Source organism: Lynx canadensis, chromosome B1 (assembly GCF_007474595.2).
Source record: "Lynx canadensis isolate LIC74 chromosome B1, mLynCan4.pri.v2, whole genome shotgun sequence".
Taxonomy (NCBI): Eukaryota; Metazoa; Chordata; class Mammalia; order Carnivora; family Felidae; genus Lynx; species Lynx canadensis.
The window spans coordinates 184,385,638-184,408,930 of NC_044306.2; the positions used below are offsets into that span (position 1 = coordinate 184,385,638).

Consider the following 23,293-nt stretch of genomic DNA (forward strand, 5'->3'; position numbering starts at 1 on the left):
CTCAATTCACTGCTTCTAACATACCAGAAAGTAGATAAATCAGCATTGGCAGACCATGTGTAAATTTTAAGAAAATAGGTTCTGAGTGAGCCTCTGCTTGATGTTTCCATGAGAAACTATACCTAGGCTTCAGGGTCAGGATGTCAAAGTCTTCCTTTGACTGCCCTTTAGGAGAGCCAGACAATAAACAGTTAGAAAACTAAAATGCTTAGTGCATCAGTTGGTATTAGATGCTAAGGAAAAAACTCTTAAAGCCTATGAAAAGAACACAGAAAGAAAAGACAATTCATTCTAGAAATGATTCATTTGAAAACTAGCAAGAGTTCAAGCTAAAGGTATGTAAAGACACACAATAGAATATAAAGAGTTATGTACCTACTCAAGACCTTGAGACAAAGTCACAAATGAACTAGGGAGCATCCCACTTCTGGAGCACCATAACTGCAAATTATCTTCCTCAAAGCCAAGTAAGGTCACTAGAAACTCCACTCCGAAACTCATGTGCAGAACAACGTCTGATCTGAACAAACCCAACTTACTTAAATAAACTTTACTGTGTGCCAGAATAAACTAATAAGAGTACTGTACACAAGTTTGTTCTGATAAAGAAAAGGAACAGCTGTCAGGTACTATAGAAAGCAAAGTATAAAAAGAAGTATTTTGTCAAAACCCCAAAATTAGAAAACAAAAGCACAATGGGGCACCAAGTAGACAATCAGAAGTAGTGACACTAAAAGTGAGACATTACTCACTGAAAGCAAAATCCTAAGCAACGCGTGCCCGACACATTTCACCGTGCCATGAGCGTGGGACAGTACTGGCTTCCACTGGCTGGCTAAGCTGTGTGGATCCCTTCTCCCTCAGGAAGACAGACTTTGAGGCCAGGTCCCGGAACGTGGAGCTCCATATACCACCACCAAGTCTGGGTCAGCAGGCCCTCTTTCTCACAAGATTTACACTTGTAAATCTTCTACAGTTTCTACACGATTTTCACTGCCAAGGAACTAAACAGGGAACCTATTTTCAAATTTCACTCAAGTTTTTCTCTTTAATCATAAAGACTTATGTCATGTCCATACATTCATCTCCCCTAAAAGAACTCAATAAATGCATGTAACATATAATGGCTATATTTCTAGCATTAACTGAGGCTGAAATGCTTCGATTGACTGTCAAATAATGTTTCAAAATTTTGGAAATCATGACCTTCCAGTAACAGCAACTATTTTAACTATTTTCTCTGCTATTATTCATTAAGTTTATCATTTGACGTAAATTCCAGCCTTTAGTTCGAATTACATGGTTATTCATAGGGGCATGGACCCAGTAAAAATTGAGTAATTAAAAGCTTTTAACAAATGGTGAATTATTAAATTGTTTACAAAAATGGTAATTATATACCTACTTTTTTGTGTCTCAGGAATAGACCAGCACTAAGTAAAAACATGGTATCACAGAAAGAAACACCCTTTATATCTGAAAACATGATTCTAGACCCAACTCTATGATTATGACTTCTGTGACCTGCAAGCTCTTTACTTTCTAACCTGAGGCTTATTGTCTTGTGTAGAACAGGGGTATACTACGACTCATCCTGACTTTGCTTTTCTTGAAACTTCAAATACAAAGTAATTTATGTGAAAAGTATTTAAACCACACAAAACATGAAGCAGTACTATTATTCACCCAGAAGTTTTTGTTTTAGGGGAAACAGCACAATGCACTGTATGTGCCAGATACTCCTGACTTCTAATTTTGAGAAGCTGATTATCTCCCAGAGGAGCTACAGTAATACTTCCAACTATGTGAAGCTGTGGATTACAGGACATTATACGTAAATTAGCTTCCCAGTTAAATTTACTTCTATAAACAAAACTTTTAACAGTATAGGAAAACATGAACCTTGGAATAAGACACACAAAATCTTGCCTTTGCCATGTAACAGCTGTGTGACTTCAGGCAAGTTATTTAACCTCTCTCCACATCTCACCTGTAAATGAGGATAATATCTATTTATTGTGAGGATTAAAACTTCTGAGCAAATCATTTGCAATGTGCACAGCACAAACTTCTGGCACACAGTAAGCACTCTTAAAATTGTGTTTCTTATTACTATAATCATGTTGGACAGAGTTCTTTTTAAAATACCAGTGTAACTCCTTTAAACTACCCCTTACTGATTCAGGATCTCATTAGGACTATTACATCTGTACTGGGACATATCGTGGTGATCCTAAGGTCTACTGACGTATGCAATGCCTCTCTGCCAAAAAACTCAAATTAGAATGTTTGTGATTTGTGGGTCCTTTTCTATAGGATGCCTGCTCTGCAGTCACCTGTACAATACTGCTATCAGTTTATGTTTCCATAGAAGAATTATCACTACTGCTTTCTGATTTGCTCTTTCTTACCTATAAAGCTCAGAAAAATAGCTAGCAAGCTTTTTAGCTTAGTACTAGGAATAAACCAAGAGTTAGAAGCCTTGGTGGGAAAAGGAAATAAGTTCTCACAGGAATAAAAGGCATAATATCCAACTTTTGAACACAGTAGAATTTTGGCTAAGCCGTTTTTTCTTTTCTTTTCTTTTCTGTTAACTCCCTTGTCCTTTACTACATTCTGTACAGATAAGGTTTGCCAGGTAAATAGGACCTGACCATAAAATACACGTAGGAGTCAGCTTAAGAGAACAATCTCCTTACAGGGAAAAGATCCAACAAACAGATGTCTGGGGTATGAGGGAAACAATAGCTAACCATTAATAAGAGAGATGGCTGCATTTAGTCAGACAAATTCTACCAAAAATGACAATCCTGAAGGAAACAAATGCACACTGGACATTTATTTTCTCATGAGTTGAAAGTGGAACTCATTCATCACACAATTCTTATTCCTTATTTAGCACCTGGCCGAGAAGGCCACAGGGCACACGGCAGAGCAGGGGGCAGAACACCCAGGTCCTTGGCCCTGCTTTACAACCGAGGCACTCTCTGATCTTGGGCAAGCCTTCTCGCCGGCAGCTTCTTTATCAGTAAAGAAAGGGTCAAAGTCAGAAGAAGGAGAGGAGACCACAGAAGCAGAGGCTGGAGTGACATGTTTTGAAGATGAAGGAGGGGGCCAAGAGCCAAGAAATGCAGGCAGCCTCCAGAAGCTGGAAAAGGCAAGGAAAACAGATCCTCCCCTAGAGCCTCCGGAGGAATGCAGCCCTGGGAGTCTATTTTAAACTCTGTCTATGAACTGTAAGATAGCAAATGTGTGTTGTTTTAAGCCACTAAGTTTGTGGTAATTTTTTATAGCAAGAACAGTAAGTAAACTAAAATATCTGTCTGTAATTAACTTTTGCCGGGACCCCCTCTCCACCTCCCTGAAGGAGCGAGCTATGCCTGCAGGCTCACGTTCCATCTTGACTAGCAAGGTAGCGGCGGATACTGGAAAGATCTCTTTAGACAACTTCACAATTTTTAGCAAATTATGTTCTAAAACCATTTAACAGGATTCAAATGGATGTTAAATAGAGATTCTTTACCCTTGCAGAGAAGTTTCACATTAGATATACTTTACTAGGTTACAGTTAGATACTAAAACATACTACAGATGTTAGATTAAATAAACACCTTAAATTCACTGGAGATAATTAACTTGGCACAGGGTAAGATTTCATGAGTGAGTGAACACGATGGTAACTTTATCTTTGAATTATTACTTTGTTATTTGCTACATGGACTTTGATCAATGCTAACAATACAAACAGAGAATTCTTTTATTAACTAAGGAAGAATATACAATGCCACTAAACGTAGAAGACCAAACAGGAAAAGCCCCCCCAGAGTGGCAACGCAAACGTCCTAACACACACTTTTTGTGGAATGTCAATACCTGTTCCAGTTCCTGCTCTGCATACTGCCTTCTACTCAGCTCACACTCGGCTCCTTCCCTTAGCTCTCTCAGCCGACAGGCCTCTTCCTTTGCGTAATTGATTTCATCCATCATTTTGCGCTCTAGATTTTGCTTTTCTACAGCAACGTTTCTGTTTTCTTCCTGTGCCTTTTCAAGCCTTACGGAATGATAAAAGTAAAAATTCCTCACCAAAGTTTCATCTTTTTTATGAAGAATAACTACATATCAAGCAACAGAATACATGTTTCAATCCAAAATCACACTATTTTCTATTAATCTTACACCTGAATAGCAAAACAGCAGGTGGCCCATGGTATAGTTGTTTGGTTATCTTGAGCTCAAAATACAGTGATAGCAGGGAATCACTCTTCAAGCAAAGAGACTTCTAAGAAATTCATAATTATCTAAATCATGTTAAAAATAAAATTTCACGAGGGGCGCCTGGGTGGCTCAGTCAGTTGGGCATCTGACTTTGGCTCAGGTCATGATCTCATGGCTCATGAGTTCTAGCCCTGCGTTGGGCTCTGTGCTGACAGCACAGAGCCTGGAGCCTGCTTCGGATTCTGTGTGTGTGTCTCTCTCTCTCTCTCTCTGCCCCTCCCCACTCACTCTCTGTCTCTCTCTCTCAAATATAAATAAAAACATTAAAAAAATAAAACATTAAAAATAAAATTTCACTATACATATCACTCCACCTATATTTATTTCTACTGATCTGCCCATTTATTCACTAGAGCATACCTTTAATATAAATCTATAATTAGGACATTGTAAGTTTTATAAAAATATGAAGTGTACATACATTACTGATATGTGTAACAAACTAAACATAAGTGTGTAAGCACACACCCACATTACATTTTCACAAATTGTATTTGCCAACATAAATAATAAGACTTATAGCTTTTTAAACGTACCTCTCTTGTAAGTCCATGAGACTTTGCTCTGCGGTTTGTAAACTCTCCAAGTCTTTCATCATTTTTGCGACATGTTCTTTTGATGTCTTATTCTGTGTGTAAGCAAACCAGCACCCCCCAACACCAATTACTATAGAAACTGTGAGAATAAAATCCTTCATCCAGTTATGAGGCGGGCCTATGAAAAAAAGTGCAGATGGTCAAATTAATCTTTGAGTGTAACAGAATCTTCATACAGAGGCATTTTGTAGTAGGTAGCTAAAACAAGCAAATGTTTTTTGATGAGCCTCCCATAAACAAGCTCCATTCTTTTAAAAACTATTTCTTCAAACAATCAAAGTGCTTATCGTAACACTGATATACTAGACCCTCCAGAGGGCACAGAGAAGCCCACATGGATGCACCACACCCCTGTGGCACAGGAGGCAGTAACAAAAGTTCTGGGGACCCTGAAAAGGCAAGAGTATCTGCAATCATGTCCTCTGTGGGGTGAAAGCAGGCATAAAGAATACCACCACTATCATCCCAACTGCTTTCCTTCAGTCAGGTTAGGGACATGTCATGCTTTGATACACACACTGGAAGCCTAATCATTCAACAAAAGAGCATTTCCCCCCCCAAGCAAGCAGTCATGTCATGAAGATTAGTCAGTGATTCTCAACCAAGGGCGATATCTCCCACAGTGGACATTTGACAATTTTTGCTTGCCACAGCAGGAAGGGTGTAAAATGGGTGGGCGAGTTGCTACTGGTGTCTAGTGGGAAGAGGCCAGGGATGTTGCTGAACAGACAAAAACGCACAAGACACTTTCCTGCCCTGCTTCTGCCAGTGACAGAGAATTACCCAGGAATCATCCAGCCCAAATCATGAAGTGCCAAGGTTGAGTAACCATGAGTTAAATGATCATAACAAGTCATATTTTAGGTGCTATTTGCCAGAGATTTCTGGGTTACTAGCAGGAAAGAACAGGATCACCTTCTCCACCACGAGGCATGTCAGTAATTTCCAGCAGTTTCTACAGTAAGGAGTAAGGAGCCAGGGCCTACTGTCCTCAGTGATACAAAACACAGAAGTCACTAGTCAAATAACTTCCTAGTCTATCCCTGACTCTTAACACACACTAAGATTCAGAGGGCTCTCTGGAGTGATACACAATGATAACGAAGACAATGTAATGCGTGATTTGCTTCCAAGAGATAGAGTTTACAGCGGAAAAACTACCGAACTGCCCAGGCCTCCAGCACGTCTATGTTGTATGTGTGATGAAACACGGGGCTCCACAGACATCAGGACTTCTCGTGCTCACTCAGGTTCGTGTGTGTTTACACCGTGTGAGGAATGCCAAGCCCTATGCCAGACACCCTATTTCCAGAGCTCACGCCCTCACCTCCAGTGAAACAGATGCACTGCGGAAGACCAAAGTCTCAAAAGGATTTATTTTTACTTCCGCCTCAGACTGAGAAGTTCAGCTCAAGTTCTAGTTTAAACATGAGCCCAGTTCAGGCCAAAATATTACTCACCAGAAATAACAATAAAGAGAATGGTCAAGTACCAAACTCTATAGTAAGCGCCACAAACTGAAAAAGATTTCAGCGAAAACTCCTTTACAATGTGTGTCTGTTCGTTTGACAGTGTTAGTTTGTCATAAATCTAATGCTGGTGTTCCCACTGCAGGGCTCATTCCCTCAAATAATAATTCTAAGACAAACACATTAAAAAGGTAACGCATCATTAACTTCTTCGCCGGTTTATTAAAACATTTGTTTTCAGCGTTCTTTTGACTAGTTTGGTTTCTTTTCAAATGACATGAAATACTGTTTTGGCTTAGAGGGAGTTTGTTCCTGGCTTAATAAAATATAAATATTCCTGACCAAGTTGTATACAGAGGCAAGTTATATAGTTTCATTCCTATTTGCACCAATCATTCACATGAACAAATCAGACAGAATCTCACAGAAGACAATCCCCAACAGATTCAGCAGAAAACTTAGGGTGTCACCTCTGTGGAATGCCCGGCATTTCAGGAGTGTTCGATTTCCTAGGGTTTGTAATTTCCAACAACAGTGCGTTTCCACCAACTCTCACAAAGCAGAGTTCCAGCTGTTTGACCAGCTGCTCTCAGCCTGAGCCAAAAAAGAACCACCAGTCCCATCATGGAATCTACCCAACGGCTCCAGTAACCCTTTTTTGGTAGTGTCACCCCCCAAACCGATCACAGAAACCTGCGAGTCTCCTAACTCCGAAAACTGAGGTAAAATAAATATTAGTTTCCTAATTTATCATTTCTGGAAGCCATTTTTCTTGTATTAATTGTTACTCCTTTTTGGCTTCTGAAAAATAGAATATAAAACCTCTAAAAATGTAGAATATTCAAAACTTTTCCCCAAAGCTTTTTAAAACTTGAAATTAAATAAACATATTAAACTTCCCTTCTGAGAAAAAAAAAAAAAGTATTCCTGTCAAAAGTAAAGAAATACAAGGTTTATTTTCCTTACAAATATGACATAATAATTTCTTAAATGTTCTTCTTCAATACAATCAAATAGCATTCTCCATCTTGTGCTTTGCCAGGATGGTCTGTTATCATGGAAAATTTCAAGTGGATCTTCAGGAACCAGCTTGGCAATGTGACATTCCACATTTCAATGACAGAAAATCTCACCCTATAAATCTTTTAAGATGATATTACATTTCCTTTATACCTAATAGACGATTTTCTTAGTGTTTTATCTTTCTTACTTTTTCTTCTTTAAATAACAGGGGTGCCTGGGTGGCTCAGTCAGTTAAGTGTCCGACTTTGGCTCAGGTCATGATCTCGAGGTTAGTGAGTACGAGCCCTGCGGTCAGCGCAGAGAATGCTTCCGATCCTGTCTCCCTCTCCGCTCCTCCCCCACTCATTCTCATTCTCTCTCTCTCAAAAATAAATTAAAAAAAAATAAAAATAAATGACAAATATGTGATCTGATTATTCTTTTGCATCATACTCTGTGAGAGAGAATACTAACGTGTTAGAGGTCCAAACAAAACCACATCCAGCGCCTTGAGCTGAAGTTTTTGTCTGTGACTCCGATCGCTGATTTTCAACTGGGAGCTCATAAATGAAGGTTCATGCACTGCTATCCTGTTCATTCAAAAAATATATACATATTAAATGAAAATATTTCTAGTATGTAAATTTAAATACTTGAGCAACACATGTAATACTTTACACATTAGTGACGACCTACTACTGTTAAGAGCTCATCCGTGTGATTTAATACTTTACTAATATGTGTCAAAAAACTTCTCGGTGCAAACTTAGCTGTACAGACACCCTGAATTAATTATTCACTTGTTATGTTGACGTTTTTGTTTTCTAAGGTTAACTTTATGCTATAATTTACTTGAATGCAGAAATTTAACTAATGCAAAAGCATTTTATAACCATTAATTACCTCTGCATTTTATTATCATTTCACAGAGAACAAGAAAATTGTTAGGTAATTGACTTAACATCAATAGCAAACTATAAAATATACTTTTCAATTTAGATCGTATCGCTTTTCTTTAAAAGTGTCTGAAAAACCTGTACCTTTACATTCTAATATGTAAACTGTTTATAAATTAAACAGAGTCCACAGAAGTCATAAGTGAGAATAAGAAGTCATCATGGTTGGGGGGAGAAAACAGACATTTATGTAATAGGAAATACTGAACCATTTCATTACCAATGAAAAAAAAAAACATGTAGGGGGCCAAAAGGCACAGGTGAAAGAAGGAAATAAAATCACTTTGTTTTGGACGGCAAATCCAAGTTGCCCCATCATCAACTAACATTTCTTAACAACCAAGTATGATACCAATGAAGATCTTATAACACAAAGTCTAATAATAATCATATAATAGTTAATAACAATGACAATAAAAACAAGCATGTACTATATGCCCGGTCCTGGGTCAAAGGCTAAATCAAAATTGAAGAACACCTCAAATAGATACAAAATTCCCATTTCACAGATGAGGAAACTAAGGTAGGGAGAGATTGAGTAACTTGCCCAATTAGTAGCAAGAGGTGGGGCAGGGATTCAAACCCAAATATGTATGATTCCAATGACTGTACTCTGAATCCACTGCATTTTATTATGAAAGATACCAGAACGTGTGAGTGTGCAGAAGTTACAAAAACTCCGATAACTGCTACAGGCTTCCATAAATCTTTACAGTGTAAAGAACTCTTTCCCTTTGCAAAATGCCTTCCTTCATCTTCTCTGCAAGTACCTTTTGTGTATGGCTCCTGTTACACCTTTAACGTGACACTTCCCAAACTGCTGGAAGGCAGAGCTATGTCTTATCTCAGTATCCCCAAACCTAGCATTATGCTTGGCAAAAGTAGATGCTTGATAAATGTTTGTAGAATACATGAGTGAATGCATGGATGGATGCATGAATGAATTAACAGCAACAATACCGGTAGACTAAACTCAAGAGAAACAACGAGATGTAGTAAAAAGGATACCACATAACAGTTTTATACAAGGTTCAGTATGAGCCCGGGAGGTGGAAGTGGTTCTACCTGAGTGGGTGAGGATGTCAGGGGAGTTCACACAGGTCTGAAAGGAATGAGGAGGCATGCGTCAGGCGAAGAGAGCCTTAGTTTAAGCTCTGGTAATAAGAATTTCAGACTATAGAAAATCAGTAAAAGGCTTATGATAACATAAAACTAACATAATTTGGGCTACCTATTGCAATGCGACAGTATTTTAATGTCACAGAAAGGAAACAATGAACTGCTGTAGGTACCTGTCCATCTGGAATGTGTAATACATTTTCTTACACATTCTTCTAAGTAGCTCTTGTACCTACAATTACCCTACAAAAAGTCCCGTAACTCATATTGCTATTTAAGTTAATTGATACTTAAGTCCCTTTAAGCGAGTCCTCTAATTGCCATTACCCCTATGAAAGGGGCTTGATGATGGGTATTCTGGTTTCCCTTTCTTCTCCGCTCACAGAAGCTCCCGTGAGCTCACCTGAAAGCTGAACTTCTGTATTTATAACCTGTCTTTTCTGGTAACATGTTCACTATTAAAAAAAAAAAAAATTGATCTTGATGAAGTGTGATGTTATTTCAACAATTCTCCAAGAAGCTGAACTATCTCTGGTACCCCTTACTTTAACCAAAGGAAAAAAAGTGGCTATAACATTTATTGCCAACACACTGAGCAACCTATTTCATTTCATGCTGTTGTCGTACAAAGAAACTTCCCAAAAGACAACATAAGAAAAATACTAGGAGTTCCTCATAACTAGGGTAACATACAACTCAAAACAAAAACAAAAACAAAACAACCCCAATCCCTAAACCCTAATCCTAAGTTTTAGCTTAGAAACTTATTTAAAAGCAAAAACCCTATCTTCATTTTGTCTTCTTTCCACCATCTAGTTGCACCTTGAACACACCACATACTCAATACAGACTTGTTGAACTGACTCTTATTCCCATTATTTCCTCAATATAACCATATGCACAGCAAAACCAGTAAAATACTGATGTTGATGTTCAAAATATATTTACGGGAGATACGAAAATTTTCAACTCAATCCAAAATCTGAAGTCCAAAGAAACAACAGCCACTTATTTCAATAGAGTATGTAAGCAAATCGATTAGAAATACAATATGCATATTTCATCACAAATAATAATGAGATAATAAGGGATTAGAGTCTTTTTTGATTCAAGAAACATTTGAGAGAGGAATGGAACATAAGCAAGTTCTGGTAGAATCGTTGCAAATTTTGACATTTGAGTCTTTAAAGATTTTTAAGTTAACTAATGGAGATTTAGAAAGTAAAATTTAGAAAACGAGTAATTCCAGGCATCTAAGGGATAAACTGGAATCCTAGACTTTGGTATCAGATCTATCTAGGTTCAAGTGCTGAATTGGGCAAAACATTTGACTTTTCTCTGATTTGCTTTTTATCTGCAAAATGGGGATAACAATACATACTTAATTTTAACCATGAAGTTTAAATGACATAATACAGAGTACCTTTATGTTATATACATTTTAAAATGGTTGCTATTAGGGATACATAGGTGACTCAGTCACTTAAGCATCCAACTCTTGATTTCGGCTCAGATCATGATCTCACAGTTCGTGAGTTCAAGCTCTGCATTGGGCTCCTTACTGAGAGCACTGGAGCCTGCTTGGGATTCTCTCTCTCTCTCTCTCTCTCTCTCTCTCTCTGTCACCTCCTTAGAATCAGAGGCGTGTGCTCTCTCTCTCTCAAAATAAATAAACTTAAAAAATGGCTATTATTGGGGCGCCTGGGTGGCGCAGTCGGTTAAGCGTCCGACTTCAGCCAGGTCACGATCTCGCGGTCCGGGAGTTCGAGCCCCGCGTCAGGCTCTGGGCCGATGGCTCAGAGCCTGGAGCCTGTTTCCGATTCTGTGTCTCCCTCTCTCTCTGCCCCTCCCCCGTTCATGCTCTGTCTCTCTCTGTCCCAAAAATAAATAAACGTTGAAAAAAAAAATTAAAAAAAAAAAATGGCTATTATTTACATTTTGTTTATTAAGCTTTTTTTTGAGCTTTAACTTGTGGCCACCAATATTAAGTGACTATTATTATTAAAGAATACAATTAAGAAAGATCTGTACATTAACTCACTCAAATAGGTTTTTCATAAAGGTGGATTCATATCAAATGAATATGTTTTTGTTATATTTACCACATGGTCAGAGGTTGGGCTTTTGATGTTATCTAACAAAGATGTAGTTGGCCTACCTTCTAATTCCAAAAATTACTTTCTTTGGGAATAAATTTTAAAAAGAGCTTGATTATTTAGACAAAGAAAAATGATTAAAACTTACAAATTCACACCTTAAAAAATTAAAGAATGGATATGATATTTCCCTTGAGCCCTTAGTCACAGAGATAACTTATAAATTTGGCACAGAAAAGTAACATCTAGTATATAATTCTCCTTGAGTGAAAAAAAAATACATTTGGATAATAAAGACTCACCTGGGAAGCGTTGTTCCTTTGACATTATTGTCTCTAAAATTCTTCTCATATTGGGGTAGTTCAACAAATTCTATCAACCACTGAAGCGTGTCTTCAAGGGTCCAATTATGAACTGCAAGAGATAAAAGGGGAAGGCATATTTTAAACATAATTATCAGCTTGGAAACTTTACATAATTTACACATATATATTTATATACACATACATACACATGTATATAAAATTACTAAAACTTCGGAGGATGTTAGATTGAATTTTCAATTCAATCAACACAAAGTACTTAAATGATATCTGGCATTCTATGAGAAGTTGAAAACAGCGGAGACATACTTCCTATACTTAAGTTTATAATCTATAACAGAGAAAGCATGAAAGAAAAAGAATAAAATATTAGCGCGATTAATTCTAAAATAAGCATCTATGCAAAATTCATACAGGAGGAAATAATCCATCATTTCCCTGGTTGTAGAAAAACTTACAAGACATGTATCTATTCATTCATTCTTTCTTTCATTTAGTCATCCATCCACAGGATACTGTAAAGCTTGTGAATATCAGGTTCCATTCTAATGCAATGGAATATGGTAATAAGCAAACGCAGAAAATCCTTGCCCTCATGGGATGGGGGGGGGGGGCAATTTACAAGAGGAGGAAGAAAAGTGAAGAAAATTTCAGACAGTGATCAGCTATTAAGAAAGAAAGGAGAAAGATGTCAGGATCAGCCTCTGAGGAACTATTATCTGAACTGAGACCTAAAACTTTGCAAGGAGCCAACACTGTGATCATCCGGGAGAAAAATATCTCAAACAGATCGAAAAGCTAGCAGTATAAAGGCCTTACTAAAGGAATGAACTAGCTGTATTTGAGAAAAAGAAAGAGAAAGCAGAGGGGCCAGGTCATAGAAGACTTTAAAAAATTCTGGATATTTTTCTAATGTCAGTAAGAAGTGGGGGGGGGGGGAGAGTAAATAATCAATGTTTTTAAATCTATATTTACTCTTCAATGTGGATAATGGATTGTTGATTCTGTAGGAAACAAGACTGAAAGCCCAGAGCAGTAAGGAGAACATTCCTTTATGTAGCAGTCCACACAAGAGGCTATATCACTCTTGGACTATGGTGTCAGTAGAGGATATGGTGACAAGTGGTCAGGTTTAGGATATATTGTGGGGAGAATGCTGTTAGATGTGTTCATGAAATAGATGGGGGCTGGTAGCTACAGGAAAGTAAAAAACAAACAAACAAAAACAAAACAAAAAAAAGTAGAGAGGATAGTACTATCAACTGCAATATTAAAGAATGGGAGGAACAGACTGGGAAGACAAGCAAGGCAGGTGACAGAGATCAAAAGTTCTGTTTTTAGACATGTTATATTTGAAGGATATATTAGATATTTAAGTGCGGACACATAGTAGCAATCAGATATACAAGTCTGGAGCTTAGGGAAGAGTGCGATTAGAAACAGAGATATAAAAATTGAGAGTCTTCAGCATTTGGATGGTCTTTAGACCGAATGAGATCACCCAGGACACTGAACACAGCTATTAATGGACTCCGGGAGACTGGCCCTAAATCATGAAGAAAATGATAGCTAACATCTTTTCTCCTGGACACTTATTTTGAATTAAGCCCTTTATATTCACATTTTTTCCTTTAAGCCTTATTTAAAAACACACAAAACTTATGAAACACTAACATAATTATTTTCATTTATGGAGATGAGAAACTAAAAGGTTAATGGGACCAAGATAGATAGTAGCAGGACTGGATTTGAACCCAGGCCAACCGACTGTAGGACCTGACTCTATGCTATTCTGAGAGCAATAATATTAAATAGCAGTAGAGATGTAAACAAGCAGTTAAAGACTGGAAGCAATTCAGACATTTCTGCTTGAAGAATATGAAGGACAATGATGAGAGTATCCAAAGGGAAGGATGCAAGTGTCCTTAAAAAATTAAGAGCTCCAGATTGTCTGCATTTAGTTTGAGGTTTGGGGAACACAAAGTGCTTATAGACCACAGAAAGGTCAGAGGATAGTGAAGAACATGAGTGAGCACCTCGGGGGCTCAGTCGGTTAAGCTCGGGTCACGATCTCACAGCTCGTGGGTTTGAGCCCCACATCAGGCTCTGTGCTGACAGCTCAGAGCCTGGAGCCTGCTTCGAACTGTGTCTCCTTCTCTCTCTTTGCCCCTCCCCTGCTTGTGCTCATGCTCTCTCTCTCAAAAATAAACATTAAAAAATTAAAAAAATAAAAGCAGATCTGGGAATCCATCTGTGTATGCATAAATCTGAGAAATACCTTCCTGATAAACTACAGAAAATAAGGAATTCACTTCTGCAAGCAAAGCTAAATTTTCACAATCTGCCTTTTTCATTAAGTGTTCTTTAGAGAAAAAGCTCAATAAGTCACAACAAGAAAGCAGCTAGCAAAAATTCATTTAAAACCTACATATGGTAATTGATTATTTTATACTGAGACAAAACTTGGACTATTTAAAAATTTTTCTCTCCTTCATGTGTTCCTGGCATAAGCTTGGACACATGCCTGAGGCTGCTGTATCCATTTAGCCAAATAACTTAGAATACCAGCTAAAGGTTCAGGCCCTCGGTGCTTTCCAATGAATTTAATAAATTCGAAATAGCCTTTTTTCTCTTAAGTTGCTTCCCATTCAACATGAACTGCACTGAGAATTACTTGTCTTGATTGCCAAGAAACCAACATGCAGCTGCACCTCGTACACCCACACAAAAATCTCAGCCAAGAAAACAGGAGAAGATTCTCTCTGTCATTTCCATGGCTGTTCAACTGATCAACAACAGAAGTCCCTGATCTCAACATCCAGCATATCAAAATATTCCTTCAATTCCCAATGAGCCAGGATAGAAAGGAAGAAAAATCTAATGAAAAAAAAATACATATTTAAAGTGCCCAAATCCTAATGTCACTCCACTCTGTAAACAGAGTATTCTAGTGGTTCTAAAGTCATTTCTTTTACAATGAATCTTTAAAACAACAAAATTCTAACAAACAGCACACAGTTTACTTTGGGAGGAAGCTCACTTCTTCTTGTGCTTTTTGGTTTCTTTGGTGATGCCTAGTAAATACCTTCACTTTTCATGACCAGGACTTGTATTTTACATTAGCTTTCTCTGCTCCAAATATACTAGTTGCCTTTCAATTCTTAGGAGAGGTCATACGATGTCCTTCCTCAGGGCCTTTGCACCTGCTATTTCCTCAATATAGAGACTCTTTTCTCCATCGCTGACTCATCTTTGTCTATTTACTTTACCAAGACTTCCAATCTCAGTTAAAACCTTAATTCCTCAAGGGAGCCTTCCCAAACACTGCTATTGGTCATAAATCACTCGGTACTTTTTAGGCATAGCATTAACTGTAATTATTTATTTGTATGATTATTATTTCAACATCTGTTTATTTCGCTAAAGCACACTTTTTTTGCTCATCATTCTATTCCTAGCATTTGGTACACAAAAGATGTTCAACAAATTATCTGTTGGATCCTCTAGAATACATGAATTAGAACATGCTTAATTGACAGATACTATGAAAATCTACTTTCACATTTTAGTGAGGAGACCCAAATAAAAAGAAAAAGGAGATTGTCTGTAGTTACACATTTAAGAATTATCTGGTTCCTTGTCACCTGCCTCTCAATTGCTTTCACATATGCTGTTGCTACACAGCACTTCCACCAGAGGGCGGCCAGAGGAGGAGACTGTATTTCATTAAAAACTAAAATTTCCGTATCTGCAAAGCTCCAGCAGAGCCGATTTCCGTGCTGTTACCTTATGTGGTTTCTGCTAGAAATCGTGTCACTGAGTGACTTTTGACATTTATTCCAAGGCAAGTAGAAAGACCTCCGGAACAGGAAGAGACCTGATTCTGGTCCCAGCTGTATCACTGATTTACCACAGCCAGGTTATTAAATGCAACTCAGTTTCTTCACATACAAAATGATAAAATCAGGCTAGACCATCTTTTAAAATTCACTCAAATTTGGGGCACCTGGGTGGCTCAGTCGGTTACGGGTCAGACTTTGACTTAGGCCACCTCATGGTTCATGGGTTCAAACCCCGCGTCGGGTTCTGTGCTGACAGCTTGGAGCCTGGAGCCCGCTTCAGACTCTGTGTTTCCCTCCTCCCTACCCCTCCCCGGCTCATGCTCTCTCTCTTCTCTCAAAAATAAATGTTAAAAAAAATTTTTTTTAATTCATTCAAATTCTGATTCCATTATAACAAACAAAAGTTGGTGTTTAAAATATTACTAAAGTGCTGGCCTAGAAAGTAGATTATAAAATACTGACAGAGGGCGGGGGATGGTGCGTCTGGGTGGCTCAGTCAGTTAAGCGTCCAACTTTGGCTCAGGTCATGATCTTGTGGTCCCGGAGTTCGAGCCCCACGTTGGGCTCTGTGCTGACAGCTCAGAGCCTAGAGCCTGCTTCAGATTCTGCATCTCCCTCTCCCTCTCTGACCCTCCCCTGTTCGTGTTCTCTCTCTCCCAAAAATAAACACAAAAACATTAAAAAAAAAAAATACTGACAGGGGAAAAGTGCCTCTAAGAACTTTCAGGACAGGGGCGCCTGGGTGGCTCAGTCGGTTGGGCGGCCGACTTCAGCTCAGGTCATGATCTCGCGGTCCGTGAGTTCGAGCCCCGCGTCGGGCTCTGTGCTGACAGCTCAGAGCCTGGAGCCTGTTTCAGATTCTGTGTCTCCCTCTCTCTGACCCTCCCCCGTTCATGCTTTGTCTCTCTCTGTCTCAAACATAAATAAACGTTAAAAAAAAAATTTTTTTTTTAAATAAAAAAAAAAAAAGAACTTTCAGGACAGCAACAAAAACTGCTGCTAATGTTTATCAGGTGCGTAGTAAATACCAGGAGATTTGCAAACATTATTTCAAATACTCGTTGCAACAACCCCTTGAAGTAGGTACTTTGATCACCACACTGAACTTAAAAGTCTATGAAGGTGACGTTCTTAATTAGACCTAACAGATTAGTAAAGGATCAAAGCAGCTTTCAGACCAAGTTTGCCTGCGGAGCTGTCAACCACTGGGCAGTAACACTGTCTTCTTAGAGTTAGGTAAGTGCTCCCAATAATCAAATTACGCACTGCAAGTACACAGTTTATGTTCCGGTCACATTTGCAGCCATATCTGCAGCTTTCTGAATGTACCACACTCCCCCATGCCACTCCTTCCACCTGGGATGGTCTTCCCTTCTTCCTTCTTTGCCCAGCATGTTCTTCCATAGCCTTTAATTCTCAGATCAGGAAGTCCCTCCTCCACCAAGTTTTCCCTACCCATCAATTCCCAGATCATAGTCGCTCTTCTTTGTGCTCCAGATCACATGCACATAAATCTGCCACAGGATCTGTCACATACTCTCACGCGACCACTCATGCCTGTCTTACCCCCAGGTGATGAATTCCTAGAGGGCAGGAACCTGTTCTTTTACCTAATACAGTGGTTGTCAACACCCAAAAGCCACACTCCTTTGATACAGGATTGTACATTTTATTATACTTTCATATATATCCCCATTTAACTCCCCATGTTCACATTTGAGAGATAGCTGTTCTCTCTAGTCTATACAGAGGACTGTGGCCAAAAGAGGCCCAAGTAATTACATATGTGGTCGCATCTGTCTATTAACTGGAAGAGCTAGAATCTGAACTCTCATCTGCAGAATCCAAGTTCACTGCCAATATAGGTGTCTCCTGATTTAGATTAGCTCACTGCTTAGGGGCACCTCGGTGGCTCCGTCGCTTACACATCTGACTCCCGATCTTGGCTCAGGTTATGATCTCACGGTTCGTGAGCTCGAACTCCATGTGGGGTTCTGTGCTGACAGCGTGGAGCCTGCTTGGGATTCTCTTCTCCCTCTCTCTCTGCCCCTCCTTCCATCTCTCTCAAAATAAATAAACATCAAAAACATTTTGAAAAAGAACAGCTCACCGTTTAAAACGGAAAACACAGGTTCTCTTTGGAACAAACCTTCCAGACACATAGTACTAACAGTAATACAAGAGTTAAACATCGCTTATGAGCAATCTGCCATAGGTAATCGCATTCACGGATTCGGGATTCTGCTAGAGACATCTAGCGCACACTGTGGCCTACTGAGGGCGTGGAAGTAGTAACACAACAAACAGCGCAAGGGCACTTATTCCAGTTCTTCATCATGGGGTGACTCCTAAGACTTGAAAAAGCCTAAATGGCAAGATTTCAAAGAGCCAGGGGATTCAGAGCCAGAGCAGGGCTCTGGCGCAAAGCAGGTTGTGGGGAACAGGAAAGAGTGGGGACAGGATGGTGAGTAGAACCAAATCTGCAGGAGATGAGTGGGTGTGGGGATGTAGGATGTGTGGGGGTACCCGTTTATGGATTTTCACAGGAACAGAGGCAAGATAAGGATTCTCCTTTTCACTACCCTCCCCTTGCCCTCAACAGGGCTATTTTAATAGGGAACAAAGTTCCTGATTCTGTACCAAAACAGTTTCCCTCTCTTCTCCTTCCTCCTTGCAAGTGTGGGTCTCTCCGGCATGTAATTATTTTGGATCAGCATTTGAAAAGGATGAAAAATAATGACTGGACCTGAGGGGAGAAAGTTTTTAGTCAGCAGGACGACTTGTAGTAATGGAGAGAATGAAGAGAGAGGAAGGGCTAGAAATCGCCAACAACAGAAAGAGAAGCTAGCGTTCCTGTGGCCACCACGCTGAAGCAGCCTTCTTACAGAAACACATGAATCACGCACAGGTACATCCTCGTGTACAAACTGGTTCTAAGCAGAAGAGACAGTGCAACTGAAAGTGATCTCTCCCTCCCTGAATTTCTATAGTCTTACTGTTTCTACCAAATGGCACACCACACACGCTGCCTCATTTTCCAAGTATCTGCTTAATTATATCTTATGTCCGTCCCTACTATACTGTAAGCTTCCATAAGGCAGGAACTATGCCGCCCAGAATAAAGTGGCCGTTTAAGTATTAGTTGTATGTATACCTGACTCCTAAGGGTGAGAACCAAACCTGTTTTGTTTTGTTTTGAATTGTGTCTACGGGCTATGCCACACCTACAGTCGTGTGAAAGACAAAAAATACTGTTTTCACGATATCCTATTCCAAAGCAGCACTGGAGGAGGCTGGACTCCAAACGGGATCACAGACACCTAGGACATACTGGAGGTCGGAAGCTGTGTGTTGGGACAGAAGGTGAGATGAGAATCTGGTTGCTTCCAGCCCAGCCCTCACTGAAGCAAACACGACATACACAAACCAGTGTGAAAGACAAACTTCCGAAGATTAAAATTTACATATTCACTTGCTCTTTTCACCTGTAAAAGGCAATCTTATAAAACCAATGCACCCGGTGTACTTAGCCATAGACTTGTATTAAGTTACAGGCCTAAAAATACAAAACAACTTAGTGAGGTACCACCATGTAAGTTTTCATCGGTTATATTCAATGTAAGTACATGCTGTCCTAAAAGCCTTCAAAGATGATCTGTAAAATTACCTAAACACTGTGAGAAAAAACTGATCTCTAATTATAAGGCATTAGTGCACACACAGAACATGTTAAGAAAAGCAGTAGCTGACATTTTGTGAGCACCTGGCAATTTCCAGTAACTATGCTAAATGCTTTACATGAATCATTTCATGAAATTCTTTCAACAACTCTCTGAAATAGGTTTTACGAGTAATAGTAAAATCTTGGTCCACAGATCAGGAAGCTGAGGCTCAGACAGTAAGAGTAACTTGTCTACATGCACACAAGTGGTGGAGACAGGATCTGTGGACTTCAAAGCCCCAGCTTCTGACTATTACCCTCACCCCCTCCTCCTCTCCCTCCTCTGCATGATGAAAAAATTTCAAAATACAGCCAGAGTCACCATCAGCCATGTCAGAACTTGGGTATAATATGCACATTACATTTATTCTGTACTTCATGTCTTAATAGCTTTCCTACTACTTTTCAAAAAATGCCACATCCTAAATTTATGATAAAAAAAAAACCTCTTGTAATGTTCTTAATGTTAAGAAAGCAACTGGGACAACAGTTTCTTCTGGCAGACTAATGTATTTCAGAAAAATCAACTTCTGATATCGTAATACAGTAATGTAGACTTAAATACAATATGTTCAATACACACTCACTACTTTCTATCAAAGCATGAAAACATCTTGATAAATACCAAAAGGTTTGGTAAAAAGGTCAGGGAAGAGAAAGAATAAACACTGTTAACAAAGGTAGCTACATGTCAAGTTGGCCACATAAAAGGGTTATTCAGAGAAGTTCTCTATTGTGAAGCTTCTCTGACAAAGAAGCTAAAAACCACTTGCGGGTTAAAAGAAATCTGAATTATTGGCATGTTTATATGAAGTACCATATTCTAAAATACAGGTGCACACCAGTATTCGCCACTTTCTAAATTCAATTTCATTGAGAACTTCAAGTAACTAAAACCTCAGAAGTTCTCTTTACAGTGACAGACGTAACCTGTCACAGGAAAACACAGTTAACCTAAGGTACAATACAGCACGACTGTGATGAAAAGCAACTTCAGCTAAAAGCCTTCCACATTTCATCTTCACTCGGTCCGTAGTATGCAGACTTTATGATGTGACTTCAGAGCGAGGCCGGTGATCAGCTGCCCCGCACGGTCCAGACAGGCTTATCTTCAGAATGGAGCCCGAATGTGAGCTCGTTCACACGCTGTCTGGCGGGGCCCGTCTCTGTAGCATGGACTAAATTCCTGCAACATGCTATATTTGGACACCGAAAAGCCACACCCTGAACTTGGGAAGTCCATCTGTCAGTAGCTGTACCAAAGAGGAATAAATCCACACACTTTCTCTCATGAGCTCCTGACCTTTTTACCAGGTAAGAACTACATGTACTTTTTAGGCACACTGCTTAAGTGTTGGTAAATGTCTGAACATTCAGAACTAAAAATTACCAGGGTGTTTCTCTTCCCAGGAGTGGTACCACGGATGCTAAGAGAAGGCTCTACTACTTTTTCTATTGTGAACTGCAATCTTATTAGCATTTAAACAGAGTGTAGTATCAACCCTTAATTCCATGAAGATGGTGAAGAATAACAAAGACCTATCTTAAAAATAAAAACCGGAGAAACAGTCTCAAAACTGTGTGCCTGTTCTGAAGATTAGCAAAATGTATGTGGGAATGACTCTTAGCCATGGTAAAAGTACTCTACAAATGTAAATTATTATCACAGTAAAATAAATAACAACGGATCAGAAAGTTTTTGTAATTAAGGAAATTCAAGGAATGCACTTTCTTGAGTCAACAAGCCAGTAGACTCAAGAGCCATAAAAAAAACCTTAAAGTTTAATAAACTCAAGTTTTCCTGAATACCTCATTGTTGTGTCATTAAAGATATCACCTCAGGGGTAGAGTGGCTGTATCTCTGCTTATACATTCTTTCACAGTACACTCAGCCCTCAGCCACCCTCCTTCTTTCGTTCCTTGGTTCATTCACTCATTCATTCATTCACTGACTTACTCACTTTTTAAACACCAAACTGGGAACAAAAAGAGCATTTCACATTAAATGAAGGTAAGTTCTTTGAGGGCAGACAATATTTCTTACTCATTTTTACATTCCCAACATAGTGTACAACATCAAAAATATAGCAAGCACTAAATAAATGTGGGATGGCAGAAACGTCTTAGGAACTCAATTAATGCTTGTCGGGTGAGTGAATAGATGGCAAAGTGATTCTATCAACCAAGGCTGCCAGGAAAATGTCACCTTCATTCACTCTTCTTAGTGGCATTTCTAGATAAAGCAACAAACATCTTCAGGAGTATGACTAAGTTTCATAAAATGGAGTGGAGGCCGCTTTTCAAAGACTATGTTTAACAACAAAAATTCTACCTTTAAATGACAGCTTTACAAATGTTTGCTTTAATTTTCTATTATAATTATTAAAAATAATCCATTTTTCTTCCCTTAGAATCTGAAGGTTTCTTCAAGAGGTTTTCTCTACAGGCAACTTGGGATTCTTTTATTCAGCAACTATTTACTGAGTTCACAAGTATAGTTACTATTGGGCACTGAGTAAAATAAATGTAAAATGTCAGAGTCAGGAAATTACTACCAAGACTATCAGAAAGCTCAAAGTAAGCAAATGTACTGATTTAAGAGGGAATTCAACACGGAGCACGTGGGTGGCTCAGTCAGTTAAGTATCTGAATCCTGATTTCTGCTCAGGTCATGATTTCATGGTTCTTGAGTTCGAGCCCCATGTCGCTCAGGCTCTGTGCTGACAGTGGGGAGCCTGCTTGGGATATTCTCTCTCATTCTCTCTCATTCTCTCTCTCTCTCTCTCTCTCTCTCTCTCTCTCTCTCTCTGAATAATTAAACATTAAAAAGAAAAAAAGAGTTCAACAAAAAATGAATACAAAAGCCAGCCCAGTGAATAAACTCTTTCTAAAGGAGATTAAAGGCCAGCTAAAAATTAAGCTATCAGAGCCTGTCATACAATCTCCAGGCAGGAAGACACTATGTTCAAAACTTTTAATCCTACTTTCTTCTAGAACAGAAAAATTCACCAATTTCAATGACAGAAGCAGTTTCAAGATAATTTACTCAGGCAGCTTCTGTTTGATCTGCAAATATAAATGCCTTTTTCTAGTACATTTGACACTAAGAAATTTAACATCTCACAGATAGTTACTAGCTATTTTCCAACTTGGGTTTAATTTACTATATACAGCAGTGGTTTAACTAGTTATTAATGACAAAATTACTTTTAAGAAAAGTTCTCTCGTTTTGTGAGTACTGACACAATGGTTAAAACATTAAAATACTAAATAACCTCCCCATTCCCATGTTACTTTCTCAATAGCTAGAGTTATGTCAGAAAGGAAAAGTGTGAATAACGTGCTTCAGTAATAAAAAGTAATTCGTAAAGACAGACTCATTGACATAGTGTCAACTGGAGAGGGCTCAGACTTCTCTCCAAAATTTTTTCTCTTTCTTAAATTCATTTCACAGTCTTTCAATTGCCCAGCAGTGGCCAGGTTCCATAAGAGGACGGGAAGACAGGCCAGTGGTGACCAGAGTCTCCATAATGGGACACTGGGGTGAGGGCTCAGCGAGGGCAGAGGGGCTATACACACAGGCTCCTGGGTAAGGCAGCAGCCCAAAGGGGTCAAGAGACTGGCAATTACCCGGGGACGGGCAAATAGGAAAATACATTGAAAACAGCAGAGCTAGGGTTTTCCTGCTGAGTAAAAGCAGCTACAAATAGGGAAAGGGATTCAGCAGAACTAACGCGGTAGTGTTGTACTGGTAGCGGTATGACGTGGTATCAGGTGACAATGATGCTCAAGACTTTTTAATATACAGACAGAAATAGAGAGGTGCGCGTTTCTTAACTGTTCACTGAGAAGGCTCGCCAACAGCAACACCTCAGTAGCAGTGATCACGTCTAG

The 23,293-nt window shown here is 39.0% G+C and overlaps 1 protein-coding gene across 2 annotated transcripts in view; it reads right to left on the bottom strand.

Annotated features, from left to right (window-relative positions):
* Nucleotides 1-23,293, bottom strand: part of STIM2 (stromal interaction molecule 2) — a 152,156-nt gene that overhangs the window by 19,079 nt on the left and 109,784 nt on the right. For both annotated transcript variants that reach the window (XM_030314070.2, XM_030314071.2), the window contains exons 4-7: nt 11,816-11,927; nt 7,817-7,932; nt 4,812-4,989; nt 3,874-4,051 (exon numbers count right to left, since the gene is read on the bottom strand). In XM_030314070.2, coding sequence (XP_030169930.1) covers nt 3,874-4,051; nt 4,812-4,989; nt 7,817-7,932; nt 11,816-11,927 — 584 coding nt within the window. The remainder of the gene's footprint in view (nt 1-3,873; nt 4,052-4,811; nt 4,990-7,816; nt 7,933-11,815; nt 11,928-23,293) is intronic.